Source organism: Bipolaris oryzae, assembly GCF_000523455.1.
Source record: "Bipolaris oryzae ATCC 44560 unplaced genomic scaffold scaffold_123, whole genome shotgun sequence".
NCBI lineage: Eukaryota > Fungi > Ascomycota > Dothideomycetes > Pleosporales > Pleosporaceae > Bipolaris > Bipolaris oryzae.
Genome location: NW_006911399.1, coordinates 40,013 through 56,480, shown reverse-complemented (window position 1 = coordinate 56,480; position 16,468 = coordinate 40,013). Strand labels below are relative to the sequence as shown.

Sequence of the window (16,468 nt, the reverse complement as noted above, 5' to 3'; positions counted from 1 at the left end):
TACACTACACCCACGTCGAGGTGCGCATTCACACGGCGTTTGGGCTGCACAGGGCGCGAGAGAGAGGCATAGGGCAGGCATAGTGTAGGCATAGCAGGCAGAGGGCGTGGGCGTGAGGGGTGCATGCAGCGCTCGAGGCTACAGCGCTTGCGACGAAATTCAGACGTCGTTGGTTGCTTGGCTGCATGGTCAGCCCGTGCGGAGACGACCAGGGATGGCCGAGGACCCTGTCGGCACCATCTGCTGAGAGGCGACTAGGGTCAGCCGTAGTCTGCCTGCCTGCCTGTGTGTGTGTGCGTGTGTGGATGCGTGTGTGGATGCGTGTGTGTGGGTGGGTGCGTGTGGATGCTGCCAGTGTGCCTGAGCGCAACTTAAGTATATCCCCCATCCACTCCCTCCCGCCGCCGCTCCACACACGGACGCTTCTTCCGCTCCACCTCGCTCTATATCTCTCTTGCCTGACCACCCTCTCTGACTCCCATTCTCACACACATACCACCCGCTGCCCCTACATAGCCTGCTGCCTGTCCCTCCGCCCAAAGGCCTGACTACACCCTGCCCCAGCGACTCACTCCCGTCGCCCTCTCTATACATATATAATATCAACCAACACCACCACCACCACCACCACAATCACCCCATCCGCCGCAATGGCTTCCCAAATGGAGTGCTTCAACGACTTTTGCCTCTCCTGCGACCGCCAGATTGCCGAGAACGGCGTCTACTGCTCGCAATCGTGCCGCCTGGCCGACCTCGAAAGGGCCGGCACCACCGCACAAGCACCCTCGCAATTGTCCTCCTCGGCCTCATCATCATCCTCGTCCAACAGCGGCTTCTACCTCGCCCCCGCAATCAACTTCTCGGCATACAAGGCGGCATCCACCACGTCGCAAGCAGTCCCCTCGAGCCCCTACCACTACTACCCCACCGCAAACGGCAGCTACTTTGCACCCCCCACGGCAACCAGGCAATCACCCCAGCGCAGCCTGACTCCCTCGTCATCACGCTCCTCGCTCGCCTCTTCGTCATCATCATCACGGACTCAATCGGGCATCTCGCAGCAAGCGGCCACGCAGCTCAGCAGCTACGTACGATCGTTTGACCAGACCCGAGACGTCAAGAGGAGGTACACACAGTACTAGGCCCCTTCGCCCCCTTCTGCCAATCCCGCCCTTGCGAGGTTGGCCTCACGACATTAATGACGGCGGAGCCTTTATCCCCTTGCGTCCTTGGGCTCTCACTGCCCTCCCTCATGTTCAGTTTTGCATTCGGTCCCATGGCCTCGCCCGCCTGGGACTGGCATGGGTCTACGGAGTTCACCTGCATAAGCACCACCGCTGCTCTCCCTTTTTCCATCACCTACTAGTTCTGTACCATTTCCTTTGTCAAGATACGTGGATGCGCGGTGTACGATCAAAAGTATTTATATCCATATCCCCTTTGGTGTTTCTGGGGGAGCGCGGGGCCGAGTGAGCCCCAGTGTTTTGTGTTATCAGGAGCATTTGCAGCCCCGGCGATGGGTTTGCTCGTAGTTGGGACGGTTGGATATCCTCTGTTGCGAGAGCCGACCGCGAGAGTCGTGCCTGCTTTTTCTCACCTCACCTCACCTCACCTCTACCAATAGCTTAGTAGTAGCAATTCCTCAAATGGAAGCCACGACCACGGGCATAGACTCGTGGTCTTTTACACAAACACACAAACACACACACACACACACACACACACATTCACATACATGTTCCCATACACACCTTTCCCCTATACAGTGATTGATGACTTGAGGCTCGTCCACCCCCTCGTCAGCACGTGATGAGGCAATCTTCTCACCTCATGTCATCCATCCAGTGCATAGCCTCATACTCAGATAAGCCCAAGACGAGACAGGTGAGACAGACAGGGTGCGCAAGGCTTAGTCCCTCTCCCACGCCATGGACAAGGCGGTTTAAACTTTGATAGCCGCGCAATGCCCTAGCCCACACATGGACGGTGACTGTGCAGGGTCACAATTGGGGGGGGCATGAGGCACGGCTAGGCCCTGCCCGCGCGGGAGTGCAAGGCAGAGGAAGAAATTTTTTCTCTCCCTCACGGTGATCCAGAAGCCAGCCACAGCCTGGCGGCAGACGACGGGCATCAGCAAGTGAGGACGCGGTGGCGAGAGTTGGACAGCAGGGAGGGTGGGCTGTTGTTGAGAGGGGTTTCCCAACGAGCAGGGCAGCATCCACTCTGGCGCCGTGTCCCCTCCCCTGGGAAGAGCGAAGGAGTTGGCCATGTTCCCTACTCGTCGCCTGTGCCCCGACTCGCCCGCCAACGCCCCTGGCATCCCTGTGATTGGCCCAAGCGTCGGACGGGGTGGGGCGCCTCATAGCTTGGCTTCTCCGCACTTTGGTGAACGGCCCGTCCATCGTCATGGGCACCGCCGACTCCCTTCAGTCCGCCACTCACTGTGCGTGCGAGAAAAAAAAGCAATCGTCCCACCCTCCGTCATGCCGCCTTTCTCACCACGAGGGAGGGGGGGGAAATGTCGCCATTGCGCGACATTGCCAGCGTCATCCCAGTGGCCCAATCTACTCCTACTACTTACTGCCTTCGAGTGCAATCGTCATCGCTGTGCCATGCATCGTCGGCCTCAGTTGCAAAATTAGCACCGTACGCTACAAACAAAGGCCTCATGCCCACCCCCCCCCCCACGAGGCAATTTTTTTTCCTTCTGCTCCCCAGGCCGCGACGACTTTCCTGCGGTCCCCCATCCGCGCGCTGCCAGCTCACCAGGGCTCCACTTGGCAAGCGAGCCCCGGGAATCATAGTGGACCGTCCGGGCCCCACGGCTCTGAGGGCTCTGAGGGCTCACGGCACATTCCCTCGGACGTGACTATGTAACTTATTTCCATGCTAGCGACTCCCGGTGGTTAGGTCATCGACAGAGGCGCAGGTGCGACGACTGTCAAGCGCTCGTCGTGTGACATGGAGCTAGTGCCAAATCCCATCACACCACTCACAGTCCACCTTTGCTCGCTTGCTCTCGCCTCTGCCTGCCAGTCTGCTCGCCGCAAGGGCCTGGTGAACTATTCCGAGATCCGAGCACTTGGACATCGATACCCGCGACAGGTTGCCTCAAAACATTGAGCCTTGTGCTTGCACCGCTTGCGGCACCCTCTCTCACTTTGCGTCTGCCTCGCATGCAAGCTGCCTACTCTCCTCGCATCTCGTCCCGTCTTGAGCTAGCCCAGGCCTGCCGCTCTCTTGCGCAGGGTTAGGCTGTTCGGATGTTGAGTGCACGCAAAGACCACTTGTCGCGACGGACCGGAGAAGGCTACCACGTCCCCGACGGCAAACCCGAGCACACAGGGCGTGTTGAGCCTCTTCCAGACTCTCAGAAGCCGAAAACACGCTACCACGCCGCGACACAAAAGCAATTTCTCCTTCTTCAACAAAGGCTGCCTGCATCCTCGGGCCCCCTAGTCATTGGTACCTTTGCCCGTTGTCTGCGAGCCAGTTTCCGATGTTCGGCCCGGAAAGGTGAGTCACTAGTATATTCTCGATGCTGTGCGAACGGCTGGCCGATCGTCTCGCCCTCCGCATCGCCCTGTGTTTATGGACCCCAAGGTATTTGCAATTTCTTCTCCACACACACACACACAAAGATAGATGCACAATAAAGTCGCCAATGGTGTCCGAGCGGAGGCCTTGCATGCGTCCGTTCCTGTCAGTACGCCGATCACCCATACTCATGGGGACGCCCATCGCCTAGCCGAACGATAGATTGAACTCAACCGCATGGAGCGTAGCTAGGTGCAGGCGCAAACGTCCAGATGCGTACATGTGTGTAACCTGTTCGTCTTACAGGGGGGCGTTATCAGTCTTGGTGACAGTGCTTAGAAACCATACGATGATCACGTTTGCCTCATGCAAGGAACGCGCACGGCAAGCGTCATCGCGATTGACAACGCCAATATGCACTGGAGCGATCATTTAAAATCATCTAACCTATCGCGTCTCCTCGCCTATCACGCTGGCTTCGACCTGTGAACTTTGTCGTTTCACCCTCACGCACAGACCCCACTCTTACACAACCATGTACACTAGTATACTCATCTACACAGTTCGCCCATCACTCTAGTTCATGCCTTGTTTCTGATAAACAGGCAGTTGGGCGGACTCCGTCTCTCATGGCCAAGTTACAATAACCACCGGTCTTGGGCGACAAGCAAAATGCTTGTGCTAGCCGTGTCACAAGGAGTGCGAGATAAGACAGCTGCTGACTCGAGATTAGGAATTGTAGAAGCGCATGATTACATCATGAGTAATTTCCAATAACAATCCAATCGGCCTCTCCGCTAATGTTACTGACTCGCTCGAGGATTTCCCAATGTAGAGGTTCGCTGCAGGGCTACACGGCACGCGCCGTCCACGATCAGATCGCCAGATCTCTGTCGTTTGCATGTAACCCAATGCGTTCCGTGCAACTGGCAGTCACGCACGGCACATTGCGCACGCCTCGTTCCCAAAGCATCACTCGCGCTAGCTAAGGCAGATTCCAATACATTTTTGCTTCACATTTACGCCATCGTCGTCTCTAGTGCATTTGTCTTCTGAACAGCGCCATCGCAAAGTACCGGAGCTAAGGTAATCCACGTGGACACCGAGAAACGCAAACAGGTTGTACAAGCACCGCCACCAGTATACATAAACTTTTGACGACAAGGCAACTGTGTCTATAACATGTGTTTCCTTGTTCTTTACGCCTCAATGCTGAGCCAAAAGCCCAAACAGTTGTTTTGGGCAGCCACACACAAACACAGTGTCCCACAGCGAATCGTCACCGTCCGAAATACCACCGCTGCAGCCAAACAGAAAGAGTAGTGACATGTTTTGCCAACTTTTTATTCTTTTTTGCCGCGTCAAACGCACAGAGGTTATAATGCAAGCAATGAAGGAATTGCCAACCAACGGGTTTTATTGTTTATCCATTCGGAACATTAGGCCGCGCAAGGCATTTTCGCCTACAGTACACCCTACACGTTATCATGATGTAAGTATTGGGCAGCATAGAAATTATTCTATTGGGCAGGGTATTTTCTAATTTCCTCAATCTTGCTTGGCTCTTTTGCCAGCAACGTCCGGTGACTTTGTTGTCTACTACATTACTTTCCCACTTTTTTTTTCCCTTTTGATCCTTCTGACCGGACGGCCCATTCTGGTTTCTCCGTGTGTACTTGTCATCCCGTTTCTGGATCCACGTCGTGAAGTCATTGTGGATCTTTTTGTTTACCTTGACTCCTTTCTTGTGTGGCAATTTTTTTTCGTAAAAAAAATCCGGGACGAAACTTCCAAAGGATGCAAGAGATGCAGGGTTACTTTGACTTGTGGGGGGGGGGGGAGTGTGGTGGTATAATGGAGGGATAATACGAGTACGGGAAGGATGTGGGTGGCATCGGAGGATACCGAAGACATGGTCATCGCGCGCGAATCGCGGTGAGGCTGCAGAAGAGTGGTAACAGAGTATACCGACGACGGTACTTGGGCGCGAATCGCGGTTGTGAAATAAACATCCAGACGGAAAATGAGGCTTCAGGTAGGTGAGATGGGGAGGGTTAGTCCACTGCTATCGAGATCTTTTTCGTCGCCACAGCTGCATGTGCCATGGCAATGCATCCACCGCTTCACCCATAAAAGTGGGATCTCATTCATCCAGAGTTGCTGGTTGAGAATGAAGTGACATGAGTAGTCATGTTGTTAACATTACTAGCAAAGCTCAAAGAAATTTCTTCAAGACTTACTTGATTAAATGCACTTCCCTGCTCTTCATAACGAAAAAAAAAAGGGTACAGTTGAGGATTTTCTAGCACTATTGCTCAAAACAAGTCCTTATTCAACCTTGTTGTTTTCGTAGTTATGTGAGAGTTGAGTTTCCCCCCCCCCCCTTTCCATAAAGTTGAGCACAAAAGTAATTTCCTTGCACACATCATCTCCTTGGAGAAAAAAAAAGCTATTGCAATTCCAAAGACCCCACCAAAAAAAAACACACACCCCTCTTCTTCCCAAAAAAAACGATAATAATTGAGACTTTTCCATGTTTGTTCAAAAGATGAACTCACAACGCATCTTATTCCTGTCGTTACTCCACATGATAGAGAAAAGGAAAATGGACCATTTCCTCTCAAACTTTTTGAAACAAACCCAAGTTAAATTCAAGTTCAAAAAGCGACTACTGTACGAGAAACAAAAAACATAAAAAGATAACTTTGTCCATGGAGCTAAACCCGGATAAAAACAGAAAGAGAGGAAGAAAATCCTACGAAACGCCAATACGGCAATGAAGCCTAGATGTCCCTCTTCCAAGTCAACCATGGGAAGACAGATAGATAGAAGGAGGTGTAGAGATGTAAGTAGAAGAACCCGAAACTAAATCAAACCGAGCCTGGAATCCTATCCAAAGAAGTATATAAAAACAAGTCGAAGAAGAACAAGAAGAAGTAGAACCGCCAAAATAAAAGTGAGTATCCGAAAGAAAAAACGCAAGGCAAAAAATCCCGCCTTTTGCCAGTTCCAACCCCCAAAGCCAACCCCATCTCTCCGACAAAAAAAACCTGTCCCGAAAAGGATGCAAACGAAATCAAGAACCACCCATCATCTTCCGCCTCTGCCTCTCTGCCCACTCTCTACTCGCAATCCTGCCCCTCTCGGCAGCCTCCGCCCTCGCCCTCTTCGCCGCCTCTTCCTTCTCCCTCCTCTCCCTCTCTCTGGCCTCCTTCTCCACCCGATCGCGATTGAAAACTTCTTTGCCCTTGAGTTTCAACTGTATCGCATCCGCAGGGCTAACTACAGCTTTCGGAACCAGAATACTATTGCGGTTGGAAGAAGAGGTAGAGGTGGAGCGGGATTGATGCGGCGGGGGATGTGAGAGAGACAAGCTGGTTCGTTTGCTGGTGAGGGAGGTGGAGCGTTGTTGTTGCTGGGGAGGAGGTGGAGACGGGGGAGGGCCGATAGTTACGCCTGGGGTTTCGGCGGGGGAAGGGCGGAGGGGGATGGTGACGGGTTTGCGGGATGCGACTGGTGCGGGACGGGGTTTTTGTGTTGCTGCTTCTTTTTTTGCTGCTTCGGCTTCTTCCATGCGTTTGAGGCGCTCTTCTTTTTTGAGGCGGAGTTTCTCGGCTATGGCGGAGCCTGGGAGCTCGAATTTGGGCTTGGTGGGCGCTTTTGTGGATTTTGCGAGAGGCGCCATGGAGATGCTGGCTGGGCGTTGTTTTGGTGCGGTTTGTTGCTCTTCGTCTCGCTTTAGACGCTCTTCTTTTTGTGCTTTTAGTTTCTCGGCGATTTTCTCGCCCGGCAGTTGAAAGGCGGGTTTTGTAAGCGGTTTAGTCGACTTTGGTGGAGGGGGCATGCTGATCGGCCGTGCCTTTGGTGCTGTGCCTTCTGCTTCTCGCTTCAGTCGCTCCTCTTTCTGCGCCTTCAGCTTTGCAACTACGTCGTTGCTTGAAAGCTGGAATGTCGACTTGGTGGGAGCGCGCCCTTTTGTTGGCGGCGCAGGAGTAGGAAACGATACACTGATCGGTCGCCGTTTTACAGCGAGATAATCTGTCGTCGGTGCAGGAGCTGTCTTGACTTCCTTGCTAGTTGCAGTACGAACACTGGTTGCGCGAGCCAATGAAGACTTGACCGGCTTCATACTCTTCGGCGCAGCGGAACTGGAGGCTCTTGATAACTTTGTAGCTGTAGTCGATGTTGCATACATCGACTTTGGACGTGTGCCTGCTGTGCTGGTGGTCTTGGAGGCCTTCGCTCTCTCGGGCGATGTCTCCTCATTCAATCGATCGATCCTGGCTACTGAGGTGACGTTCTCCAGAGCCTCCTCAAGCGCATCGATTGCTTCAAAAGACTCCTCGAGACGCATGGGAGATTTGGAGAGGCTACGCGACGTCCGTCGACTTGAAGCCTGGCTCCTGAGAGTGGCCATAAGATCTTCATTGGACTTTTGGGTTGCAAGCGACTTCGGTTCTGTTTCTGGACTGAGTTCAACGGAGGGTACGGGAGTGTCAGCCGCTGCCTCGGGGATTTGAGGCTGAGTCTGAGGCTCTTCCACCTGTGGCACATCTGGCAAGGCCTCTTTGGATATTTCACGTTCTGCTACGGACTCGACTACAGCCTCGTCTTGGACCTTGTCAACAACAGCCTGTGGCTCCATAACCGTCTCTTCCTTTACATCTCCATTCTGAGTTTGTGGTGCTTTTGGCTCTTCAACCTGCTCTGACACTTGTGGGGCTTCTTCTGTGACTTTGAGCACATCTGCTGTTGACTCTGGAACTTGGGTTTCTGGTTCCTGAGCTGCAGGAGCGGCTTGTTGCGCCTTCTTCATTTCCTCTTCCTGCATGGCCAATTGGCGGCGAGTCAGGCGTACGGGCTTAGTTGGGGTCACTGGTCGTTGGACCTTGTTGGAGATTTCTGCATCTTCAGAAGGGTTTGCTGACGAATCGATGCCAGAGGCCGCAGCTGATACAGGCTCATCCTGAATGTTCGAGAGGGACTGCGACTCTGTTGTACCATCTTCAGCGCTTGCGGGCGCCTCGACGGGCTCAGGCGCTGTTTGCACGTCTTCAGATGCAGCTTCGACTTCTTGCTCCTCCTCTTCCTCAGCCGCCTTGGTCTTTTTTCCTTTCTTTGCACGGCCCTTTGCTTTGCTCTTCTTTGCGGGAGTCTTTGCAGGAGTCTTTGCAGGCAGCAATTCTTCTCCGTCGTCGTCGCGGGGTTGCTCGGCTGGTGCGTTGGACGTTATTTCATTCAACGGCGCGCGCTCGGTCGCGTCGGTAGCCTCACCATGGCCCTGCTGGGCGCGCGCACGAGTCACACGCATCGTCAACGGCCAATTGGGTCCAACGGGTGTTGTGTAGGTATGTATGTATATCCAAGCGTGTCTGCAGCGATGAAATGCTCAAATGCTCCCAGTGTTGGTGCTGCACAAGGGTGGAGCCGGCTGACAACAAATATCCTGGCTGAGTAAGGCGTGGAAGCACGCGCCAGTGGTTCTGCACGTGACGGCGACTGCTTCACCCCTACACGCGACTGCGCCCGACACGCGGCACCCCACGATTCATAGCGCCCATGTCCGGGACCAGGGGCACATCCGTGCATGGGGGCTCCTCGGTGAACGTTTGGTTTTTTTTAGAGGCAATACTTGAAGGAAAGACCCCCTGATGGTCAATTGCGCCGCCAGATTTCCTCAAAGCACCTGTTAGCGACATTAATCTTCGTGTCTGACTCGTCTGCACCACCGAGCAGCACGCGAACCGGCCGCATCTTTACCCCAATCGACACGTTGTACCGCTTTTCGCCTTCTCCCCTTCTGCGCTCCTCCCAGCGCAAGTCTCCGAGTACCGGATGTTTGCAACCCCGCGCTTGCGTCTCCTTGCCGTGAACAGCCGTCTCCAACCCCGCCTTAGCATGTCGTCACCTCGTTTGCGGGCGACCTCCCGTCTGAACCAGGTCTCCAGCCATTTAGATCCCAAGCCCTTCTTCGCATTGAACACTCCCTTTGCCACTGAACGCACCACTCGCCTCGAAGACGAACACGGCAATCGCATAATATCCAACAAGCCAGAAGCAAAAGCACCAGTTGAGCCAGTCAACCCCCAAGTCAAGGAGACCAAGGAAGCCACGCCGGAACCACCAAAGAACATGTCGAGCCAACCAGCACACCCCGCTTTGCTCATCCCTGGGCCTATTGAGTTTGACGATGCCGTTCTCAACTCCATGAGTCATTACAGGTATGCGGCAGTCACATATCCATGAGGTCCTAGACTAAGTACATTTAGCGAGTCGCATGTCGGCCAGCCCTTTGTAAACACCTTCAGCGAAGTCCTAGGAAACCTACGCAAGCTCTTCGTCTCCTCCGACCCTGCTGCGCAACCCTTTGTCATCTCCGGCTCTGGCACACTCGGATGGGATCAGGTCGCCGCCAACCTGGTCGAGCCCGGCGATGAGGTTCTCGTCCTACACACTGGCTACTTTGCCGACTCGTTTGCCGACTGCTTCGAGACATATGGTGTCAAGGCCACACAACTCAAGGCGCCCATTGGCGAGCGGCCACAACTCGACGAGGTCGAAGCGGCGCTCAAAGAGAAGGAGTACAAGATCCTGACTGTCACCCATGTGGATACTTCAACTGGTGTGTTGAGCGAGATCAAGGCACTCAGTGAACTCGTTCACCGAGTGAGCCCTGAGACGCTGGTCGTAGTAGACGGTGTTTGCAGTGTCGGCTCTGAAGAGATCCGCTTCGACGAATGGAAGCTCGATGCCGTTCTCACAGCTTCGCAAAAGGGTATTGGCTGCCCAGCTGGTTTGAGCATCCTGATGGTGTCTGGTCGCGCAATCGAAAGATTCAAGGCAAGAAAGACACGGCCAACTTCGTACTTTGGCTCATGGAAGAACTGGCTACCAAGTAAGCAGCCATTGTCCACTTGACTACTGACAGCATTGTGCTAACACAATTCTAGTTATGCAAAACTACGAAGCCAAGAAGCCGTCCTACTTTGCGACCCCCTCACCACAACTCATCCACGCCCTTGACACTGCCCTTAAGCAAATCCTCGCGAGGCCCATTGAAGACTACTGGGCTGCCCACAAGGCTGCATCACAAAAGGTCAAGAAGGCCGTTGAAGACCTGGGCCTCAAGCAATTGGCTTCCAAGCCCGAGAACCAAGCTACTGGTATGACTGCCATCTACCTTCCCGAGGGTATGACACCTCCACAGGTGCTCCCTAACCTCCTGAAGAAGGGTGTCATCTTCGCCGGCGGTCTGCACAAGGAGATTGCCACCAAGTACATTCGATTTGGCCACATGGGTGTCAGCGTAACAGATCCCAACCGTCCAGACATTACCAAGGCGATTGAAAGCTTGAAGGAGGGTCTGTTCGAAGCTGGATACAAGGCTTGATTCATTGTGCAGAATCATAACACCTTAACATTTATACATAGACAAAAATTCAAAACGTCAGAATACAAATGAAGAACACATTGCTATATCATTTGCGAAGCAGTTTGATGGACAATAACGATGAATTTTCTTGTGGCTGTGGCTAACTCGTTTTTGCGTCCTTTTTTTCTGTCCACAGCAGAATACCACACCCACTTGCCCATTGAACGATGGAATCTGTTAGCCTCATACAGAACTAACCTGCCATGTACCGCCCAGGAACAATATTCACACATGAAAACGCACATGTCCACCCATTTCGAACCGCAACCAGAAAGTAAAATCATTAAACTCTCGACCGTTAAAATGTCCAAAACGTGGGAAAGTGGGTCGAACGAAGCTGTGTTGAATGATGATAACGGGAATGAAAGGATGGACATAATTTCCATCCTTTGACCCTTTGCCTACATGGTGAATTTTTATCTTTTACTTTTTCGTTGCATACACTTTTGAAGAGATTGCTACCCAAATCAACAACACTCGAGAGAACCTCGGCGTCGTCCACTTTCTTATTCCCACATGTGTTTGATGTCTGTCACTATCTAGATTTCGGGTTCAGACTGAAGGTGATGAGGGAAAGGGGGATTGTGGTCTTGTCCGAGGGGATTCGAGACACATGGGGGAGATAGCTGGTGAGATATACGAGGAGGTTGGTGGCTGGGGTATTCGTGGTGAGGCTTGGCTGGAATGGGGGAAGTATGGAGGATGAGATGGGGAGTATGGGGGAGAAAGGGGGTGCTGGAATATCGATGGGTAAAGTGGCGATTATTGCTATGGTTGTTCTACTTTGTGTCGTTGTTGTTGCCGTCCTCGCGACTTTGTTTTTTCTCTTCTTCTTCTTCTTCTTCTTCTTCTTCTTCTTCTTCTGGAGACGGCGAAGGAGTGTGGTGTTGAGCTCGGGCAGCAAAAAAGAGGGAAGTGTATCTGGACCTAGTGATACTGTACAGCATATTGTCCCCAAGGCCAACGCTGCACCGTATGTCGTGAGGACTTCTCCTTCTCACTACATGTGTGAGATACCGGAATGGAATATCGAAATGGATGCTATCCAAGTTGAGCGCTAGCATCTCGTTGCTCCTCTCGGTGGTGTTTTCAATTGGTATGGAAATTCTGTGAAATATCGAGTCATCACTCTATTACAGCAAATACACTCATGCAAACATTGAGCCAGTCGATGGCAAGGTGTTTCCGTACACGCTGATATTAATCCCAAATCTCACACCAAGGGACTTCCTAAACTAAGTGTTGGCAAAGGGAATTGACGAGTAGCTAAAATAGAAAATACATTGTTCTAGGAATTATAAAGCGAAACGTAAAAAGAAAAGGAAATCTTTATGTTTGGGTTAAGTAACGCAAGTGTTTAGCTCAAGTGAACTAGGTGTTCAGCTCAAGGACGAGTACGCCTTGCCATGATATGCAAAGTGCCCTTTCAAACACCTCACGGATTGCCCAACCCAACATCTCCATTTGTGTCTTATGAGACCGCATTGCTCTGCATCCTTCCGCCCGAGGATCACATCGTAGCAAGGGTTTCCCGTCGAGGTGACCCAGAACCGTGTAGTTTGCATCCATTTATTATTTTTCTCAAAACACCAGGTAAGATCCACGTATCCTACGACTTCTTCGCCACGGCCATACGTGTGTACGTATGCATCCATTTTTTCGTCTATCGTCTGCATTGGCACTTGCAGCACCTCCGTTACGAGTTGATGAGATATAATGTTATAATCTACTCCTGAGTCGCATATGAGCACAGCTCGATTCCAGGTATCTCTCTCATTTTTATGCCGACTGCGTATTTCGATTCGAGTCGCTTGATACGATCCTAGTCGTCGCTGAAATGTGTCAATGGTGGTTCCAAACAGGGGACATTAACCTACTATAAATAATATTAGGCCAAGAAGTTCGCGCGTCCATAGATTCATGGTTTTTCTCAGTTCACGTACAGTGTGTAAATAAGATGGTGGGTGTGGTGATAGTTGATATCGTTATGTTGAGTTCGACATTCGTTAAAGCTGAGAGACTTCGTGACAGTCGGGAATGGAGGATTCCATCTCCTATTAAAGGGACCAATAGTTTACCTGATTGGTGAGGCAAGCAGGACTAGTCACTACTGTCCGATCTTATGTCCATCTCATGATCCATGCATCATTTGCCGCTTACAACCCCCCTTGTGTTGTGGGTCACGTCCAATGTGTAAGCCTTGGAGGCTGTGCCCTTACCAAATGATAATTAGTGGGGGCGAATAAATGTCGATATTGTGGCATCATAGTCCAGAAGAAGGCAACTAACGCCTGGCTCAGCCGTGTGACATGTGTGACAAGGCTGAGTCCTCTGGGTGGCTTGCGGTCATCGATTGTGCATCAACAAGGCTTAGCCATGAGGGCGCAGTCCATGTGCGATATCAGTCACTATTGAGCGAATATTGTTGCCTTCAACTAGGCAGTCTTGAAATTCAAGAGTCAAAGAAGGGCGCTGTGCGACGTACTTTTTAAATGATGCGGCTGGGAGAGGCAAGTTAGTATAGGCTGCAGGTGGGGGACGGACGATCGCTACATAGCGCCGGAACACGAGTGTAGTAGCACTACTAAGTAGCAGCTGACAATCTGCAGCCACCCAATGAAACCTTCACATACATATGGACTTACATCAGGACCAGGACACAGCCATTTCCGGATTCGCTTCACCGGGATTTACAGCTGCTTGGGGTTCCAAGACAGCCCAAAAGTCAGCGCCTCGACGTGCTGTCAGGCATCACCAACACAGACAGGCATAGACAACGTCTGGTACAGATCGCTCACGGAACCTGTCCCTCTATACGTGTGAGAATTATGGCCTTGCTGATGCCACAAAATACCATCGCCAACTGTTACACAGGCGGCTCTGTATAAGGTACGACGTGCCTCGCGGCTTGTTGGATGGACTCTCAGCCTGCTTCACAAGGCAGCCACATGCGGCTTCATTCTGAAGCTCCATTGGGTATAATGCAGAAGACAGTCATTCTGCAGGACCCACAGGACTAACGACAGATGTGCCGTGGCAGGCTACATGCTGTATCTAAGATATATGGGCGCTATGGAAATCCAGTCTGCCGTCGCAAAGACATTGATATCTTGACATAAAGCCAAAATCATGAGTACATCACATGACCCGTTACAGGAGTATGTTGTCGGGTACCCGAAGTTAGCTGCGAAAATGGAGATACTCCCCGAGCTCTCTATGTTTCGTAGATTCGGTGCTCTGAACGCCCAGAACCTACTCTACATGCAAGCTGAACTTGCGTACTTAGAGAGGGTACTGCGAGAGCGCCAGAAACTTGATGCCAACGACCCATCCGACAAGAGATCACCCTACGCACTGAACTGGTTCTGGCTCAAGGATTCCGAAGGCACCGATGCTGGAGAGCAGCAGGAACTCGTTTTGCGAATCAGGCGAGTGCTTAAAGAATACAGTATGCTCCAAAATATCTCAATGAGTAGAGTGTGTTGTACTGATACTGATAGATGACGCCCTAATCCAACAAGCCTCAATCCTCCAATACCCCAAACCCAGCTCCTGGGACCTCCACTACATGCAAGACTACCTTCAAACCCCCGAAATGGGTTCCATGGCTCTAACCGGCGATGACGCAACCATCTGGGGCTCCGCCAAGTACCGTGACACTCAAAAACCCGATCTCATTACGCTATGTCCACGCGAGAAAAAAGATGCGTTCTCTGCGTGGGCAGCAGAAAGCACAATCATCAACCTCTTTCGATGCGGCTGTACGCGCTTCATGAAGCCCTCGCGTGTTCACGGGGTTGTGGGATATGAAGACAGTACGATCTACCGTGTCACATACTGGATTACCAGTATTATTGCTTCGCTGATCCCGATTGCATCGATTGTGGTGCTGTATTGCGTTCACTCCATGCCGGCTAGGTTGGGCATTATTGCGGGTTTCAACGTGTTGGTGTCGATTTGTTTGATGGCGTTGACGGGGGCGAGGAGAGCGGATATTTTCGCTATTACTGCTGCGTAAGTTTTTTTTCAGATGCCACTGTTGATAATTATAGTTTTTCTGACGAAAGCTCAGGTTTGCGGCTGTCCAGGTTGTTTTTGTAGGGTCGGATCGAATTAAGGGGAATTGATAGGATTAGTAATGGAAGAAAAGTGTAGGGGGATGGTGATGTAGACAATGTGATAAAGTGTACTAGTATTACTATGTAAATGGACAGTGCAACACCAATAATGTTACAGTAGCTAAATTCAATCGCTCGCTTCCCCCCTGCTCTTGAGCTGAAATGCGATGCAAGAATGAAACCGGCTAAATCCAAACTCCCACAAATGATCATGTCCAGATAACGCCATCCGTATTGGCACATGCAGCGTACCAGAGGGGAATGGCTGCTGCATGGATGCACTCGTCAAGCCCGAGGTGGGCGGGGGTAGCGCCTTTGATCGCTCACCAGCCAGCTTGTTAAATGGCGCTCGCCCCCCTCCCCTCCACCATGGAGTATCCTCAGCTAGCGTATGAGAGCAATCCCGACGCTTACGCCTCTCCCCTCTCCCCATTTGTTGCAATATCCCGTAGCATGAATGCTGTTTGTTGCTTTTGACAACGACTGAAAGATCTCCTTTCAATAGCGACCCAGTGTAGTAAAGTCGGTGACTCCTTTGATGATTGGATAATCGACATTTGGGTATCGCTAATTGGCTTTGGTCTCCAGTGCCTAACCGGGTCAGTATGTATCTTCTTGGTATAATCGCAACAGTGCCATACCTTCTCCTCGTCACGCTTCCGCATAGCCTCTAGATCTTTCTTTCTGCGCTCATCTGCTTCCTGCTGCTTCTTGGTCGTCGTATCATCTGCTATATCGAAGTTAGCAATCAAGCGTCCACAGTGCAAGTTCACAAACTTACAGTCAACGCGAATAGGGCTTGGACGGAATCCACCAAAGAAGTTGCGATTTATCTGCAACAGCCCAAGCTCGTTGATGGTGTCGCGCCCAATGATGAGATCGAATGTGTCCAAATCAACAATCTTGAAGGTGGAGGATTCGTAGCGTGGTCGAAAGTTCAAGCCCTTTTGTAGGCGCTTTGGGACGACAGCCAGGTACCATGGACGCTTTGGCGCACCGACCGGGTACCATCTTCCATGGACCTCACCCAGACATTCGATGTTAGCATTGTCCATCTGGGTGATTTGGGTATCGACTGTAGACGGCTGCCACTTGAAGCCAATTTCCTCGAGAAACTTGGTGCTGACCAGGTTGTGCTCGCATTGTGTATCGAACATAGCCGCTCCATTATTTGATTTAGACCAACACTCCCCCTCTCTATTTCTCCAGGTCGTATCGAGTATCTGCTTATATGTTTCTCCCTTTTTGGGGGATGCGAAGATAGGAGAGACTTTATGAGAGATTGGAGCATCTTTGGTCTTGGTGAAGAAGGACACGGGCCGACGAAGGCCCCTGAGGTTTATCATGACTCTAACCTTGTTTACAATACTCGAGGTATGTG

At 51.7% G+C, this 16,468-nt stretch overlaps 6 protein-coding genes across 6 annotated transcripts; 3 read left to right on the top strand and 3 right to left on the bottom strand.

The window, feature by feature from the left end:
* Window positions 1-650: 650 nt before the first annotated feature.
* On the top strand, window positions 651-1,142 carry COCMIDRAFT_101911 (uncharacterized protein; the record flags this gene model as incomplete). Its single annotated transcript, XM_007692252.1, has 1 exon — window positions 651-1,142. One exon carries the CDS (start codon window positions 651-653, stop codon window positions 1,140-1,142), a length of 492 nt encoding a protein of 163 aa, XP_007690442.1.
* Window positions 1,143-6,613: 5,471 nt separating this feature from the next.
* Window positions 6,614-8,848, bottom strand: COCMIDRAFT_28428 (uncharacterized protein; the record flags this gene model as incomplete). The annotated part of the gene is made up of 1 exon (XM_007692232.1): window positions 6,614-8,848. One exon carries the CDS (start codon window positions 8,846-8,848, stop codon window positions 6,614-6,616), a length of 2,235 nt encoding a protein of 744 aa, XP_007690422.1.
* Window positions 8,849-9,435: 587 nt separating this feature from the next.
* Window positions 9,436-10,927, top strand: COCMIDRAFT_101897 (uncharacterized protein; the record flags this gene model as incomplete). Its single annotated transcript, XM_007692251.1, has 3 exons — window positions 9,436-9,758; window positions 9,807-10,432; window positions 10,488-10,927. The coding sequence occupies 3 exons, from the start codon at window positions 9,436-9,438 to the stop codon at window positions 10,925-10,927; spliced, it is 1,389 nt and encodes a 462-aa protein (XP_007690441.1).
* A 1,421-nt stretch (window positions 10,928-12,348) lies between these two features.
* Window positions 12,349-12,786, bottom strand: COCMIDRAFT_101886 (uncharacterized protein; the record flags this gene model as incomplete). Its single annotated transcript, XM_007692250.1, has 1 exon — window positions 12,349-12,786. A coding segment is annotated over one exon (438 nt), but the record flags the coding sequence as incomplete, so codon positions are not given.
* A 1,312-nt stretch (window positions 12,787-14,098) lies between these two features.
* COCMIDRAFT_101848 (uncharacterized protein) lies at window positions 14,099-14,987 on the top strand (the record flags this gene model as incomplete). Its single annotated transcript, XM_007692249.1, has 2 exons — window positions 14,099-14,417; window positions 14,491-14,987. The coding sequence occupies 2 exons, from the start codon at window positions 14,099-14,101 to the stop codon at window positions 14,985-14,987; spliced, it is 816 nt and encodes a 271-aa protein (XP_007690439.1).
* A 667-nt stretch (window positions 14,988-15,654) lies between these two features.
* Window positions 15,655-16,244, bottom strand: COCMIDRAFT_7459 (uncharacterized protein; the record flags this gene model as incomplete). The annotated part of the gene is made up of 3 exons (XM_007692226.1): window positions 15,655-15,678; window positions 15,729-15,817; window positions 15,869-16,244. 3 exons carry the CDS (start codon window positions 16,242-16,244, stop codon window positions 15,655-15,657), a joined length of 489 nt encoding a protein of 162 aa, XP_007690416.1.
* Window positions 16,245-16,468: the final 224 nt, after the last annotated feature.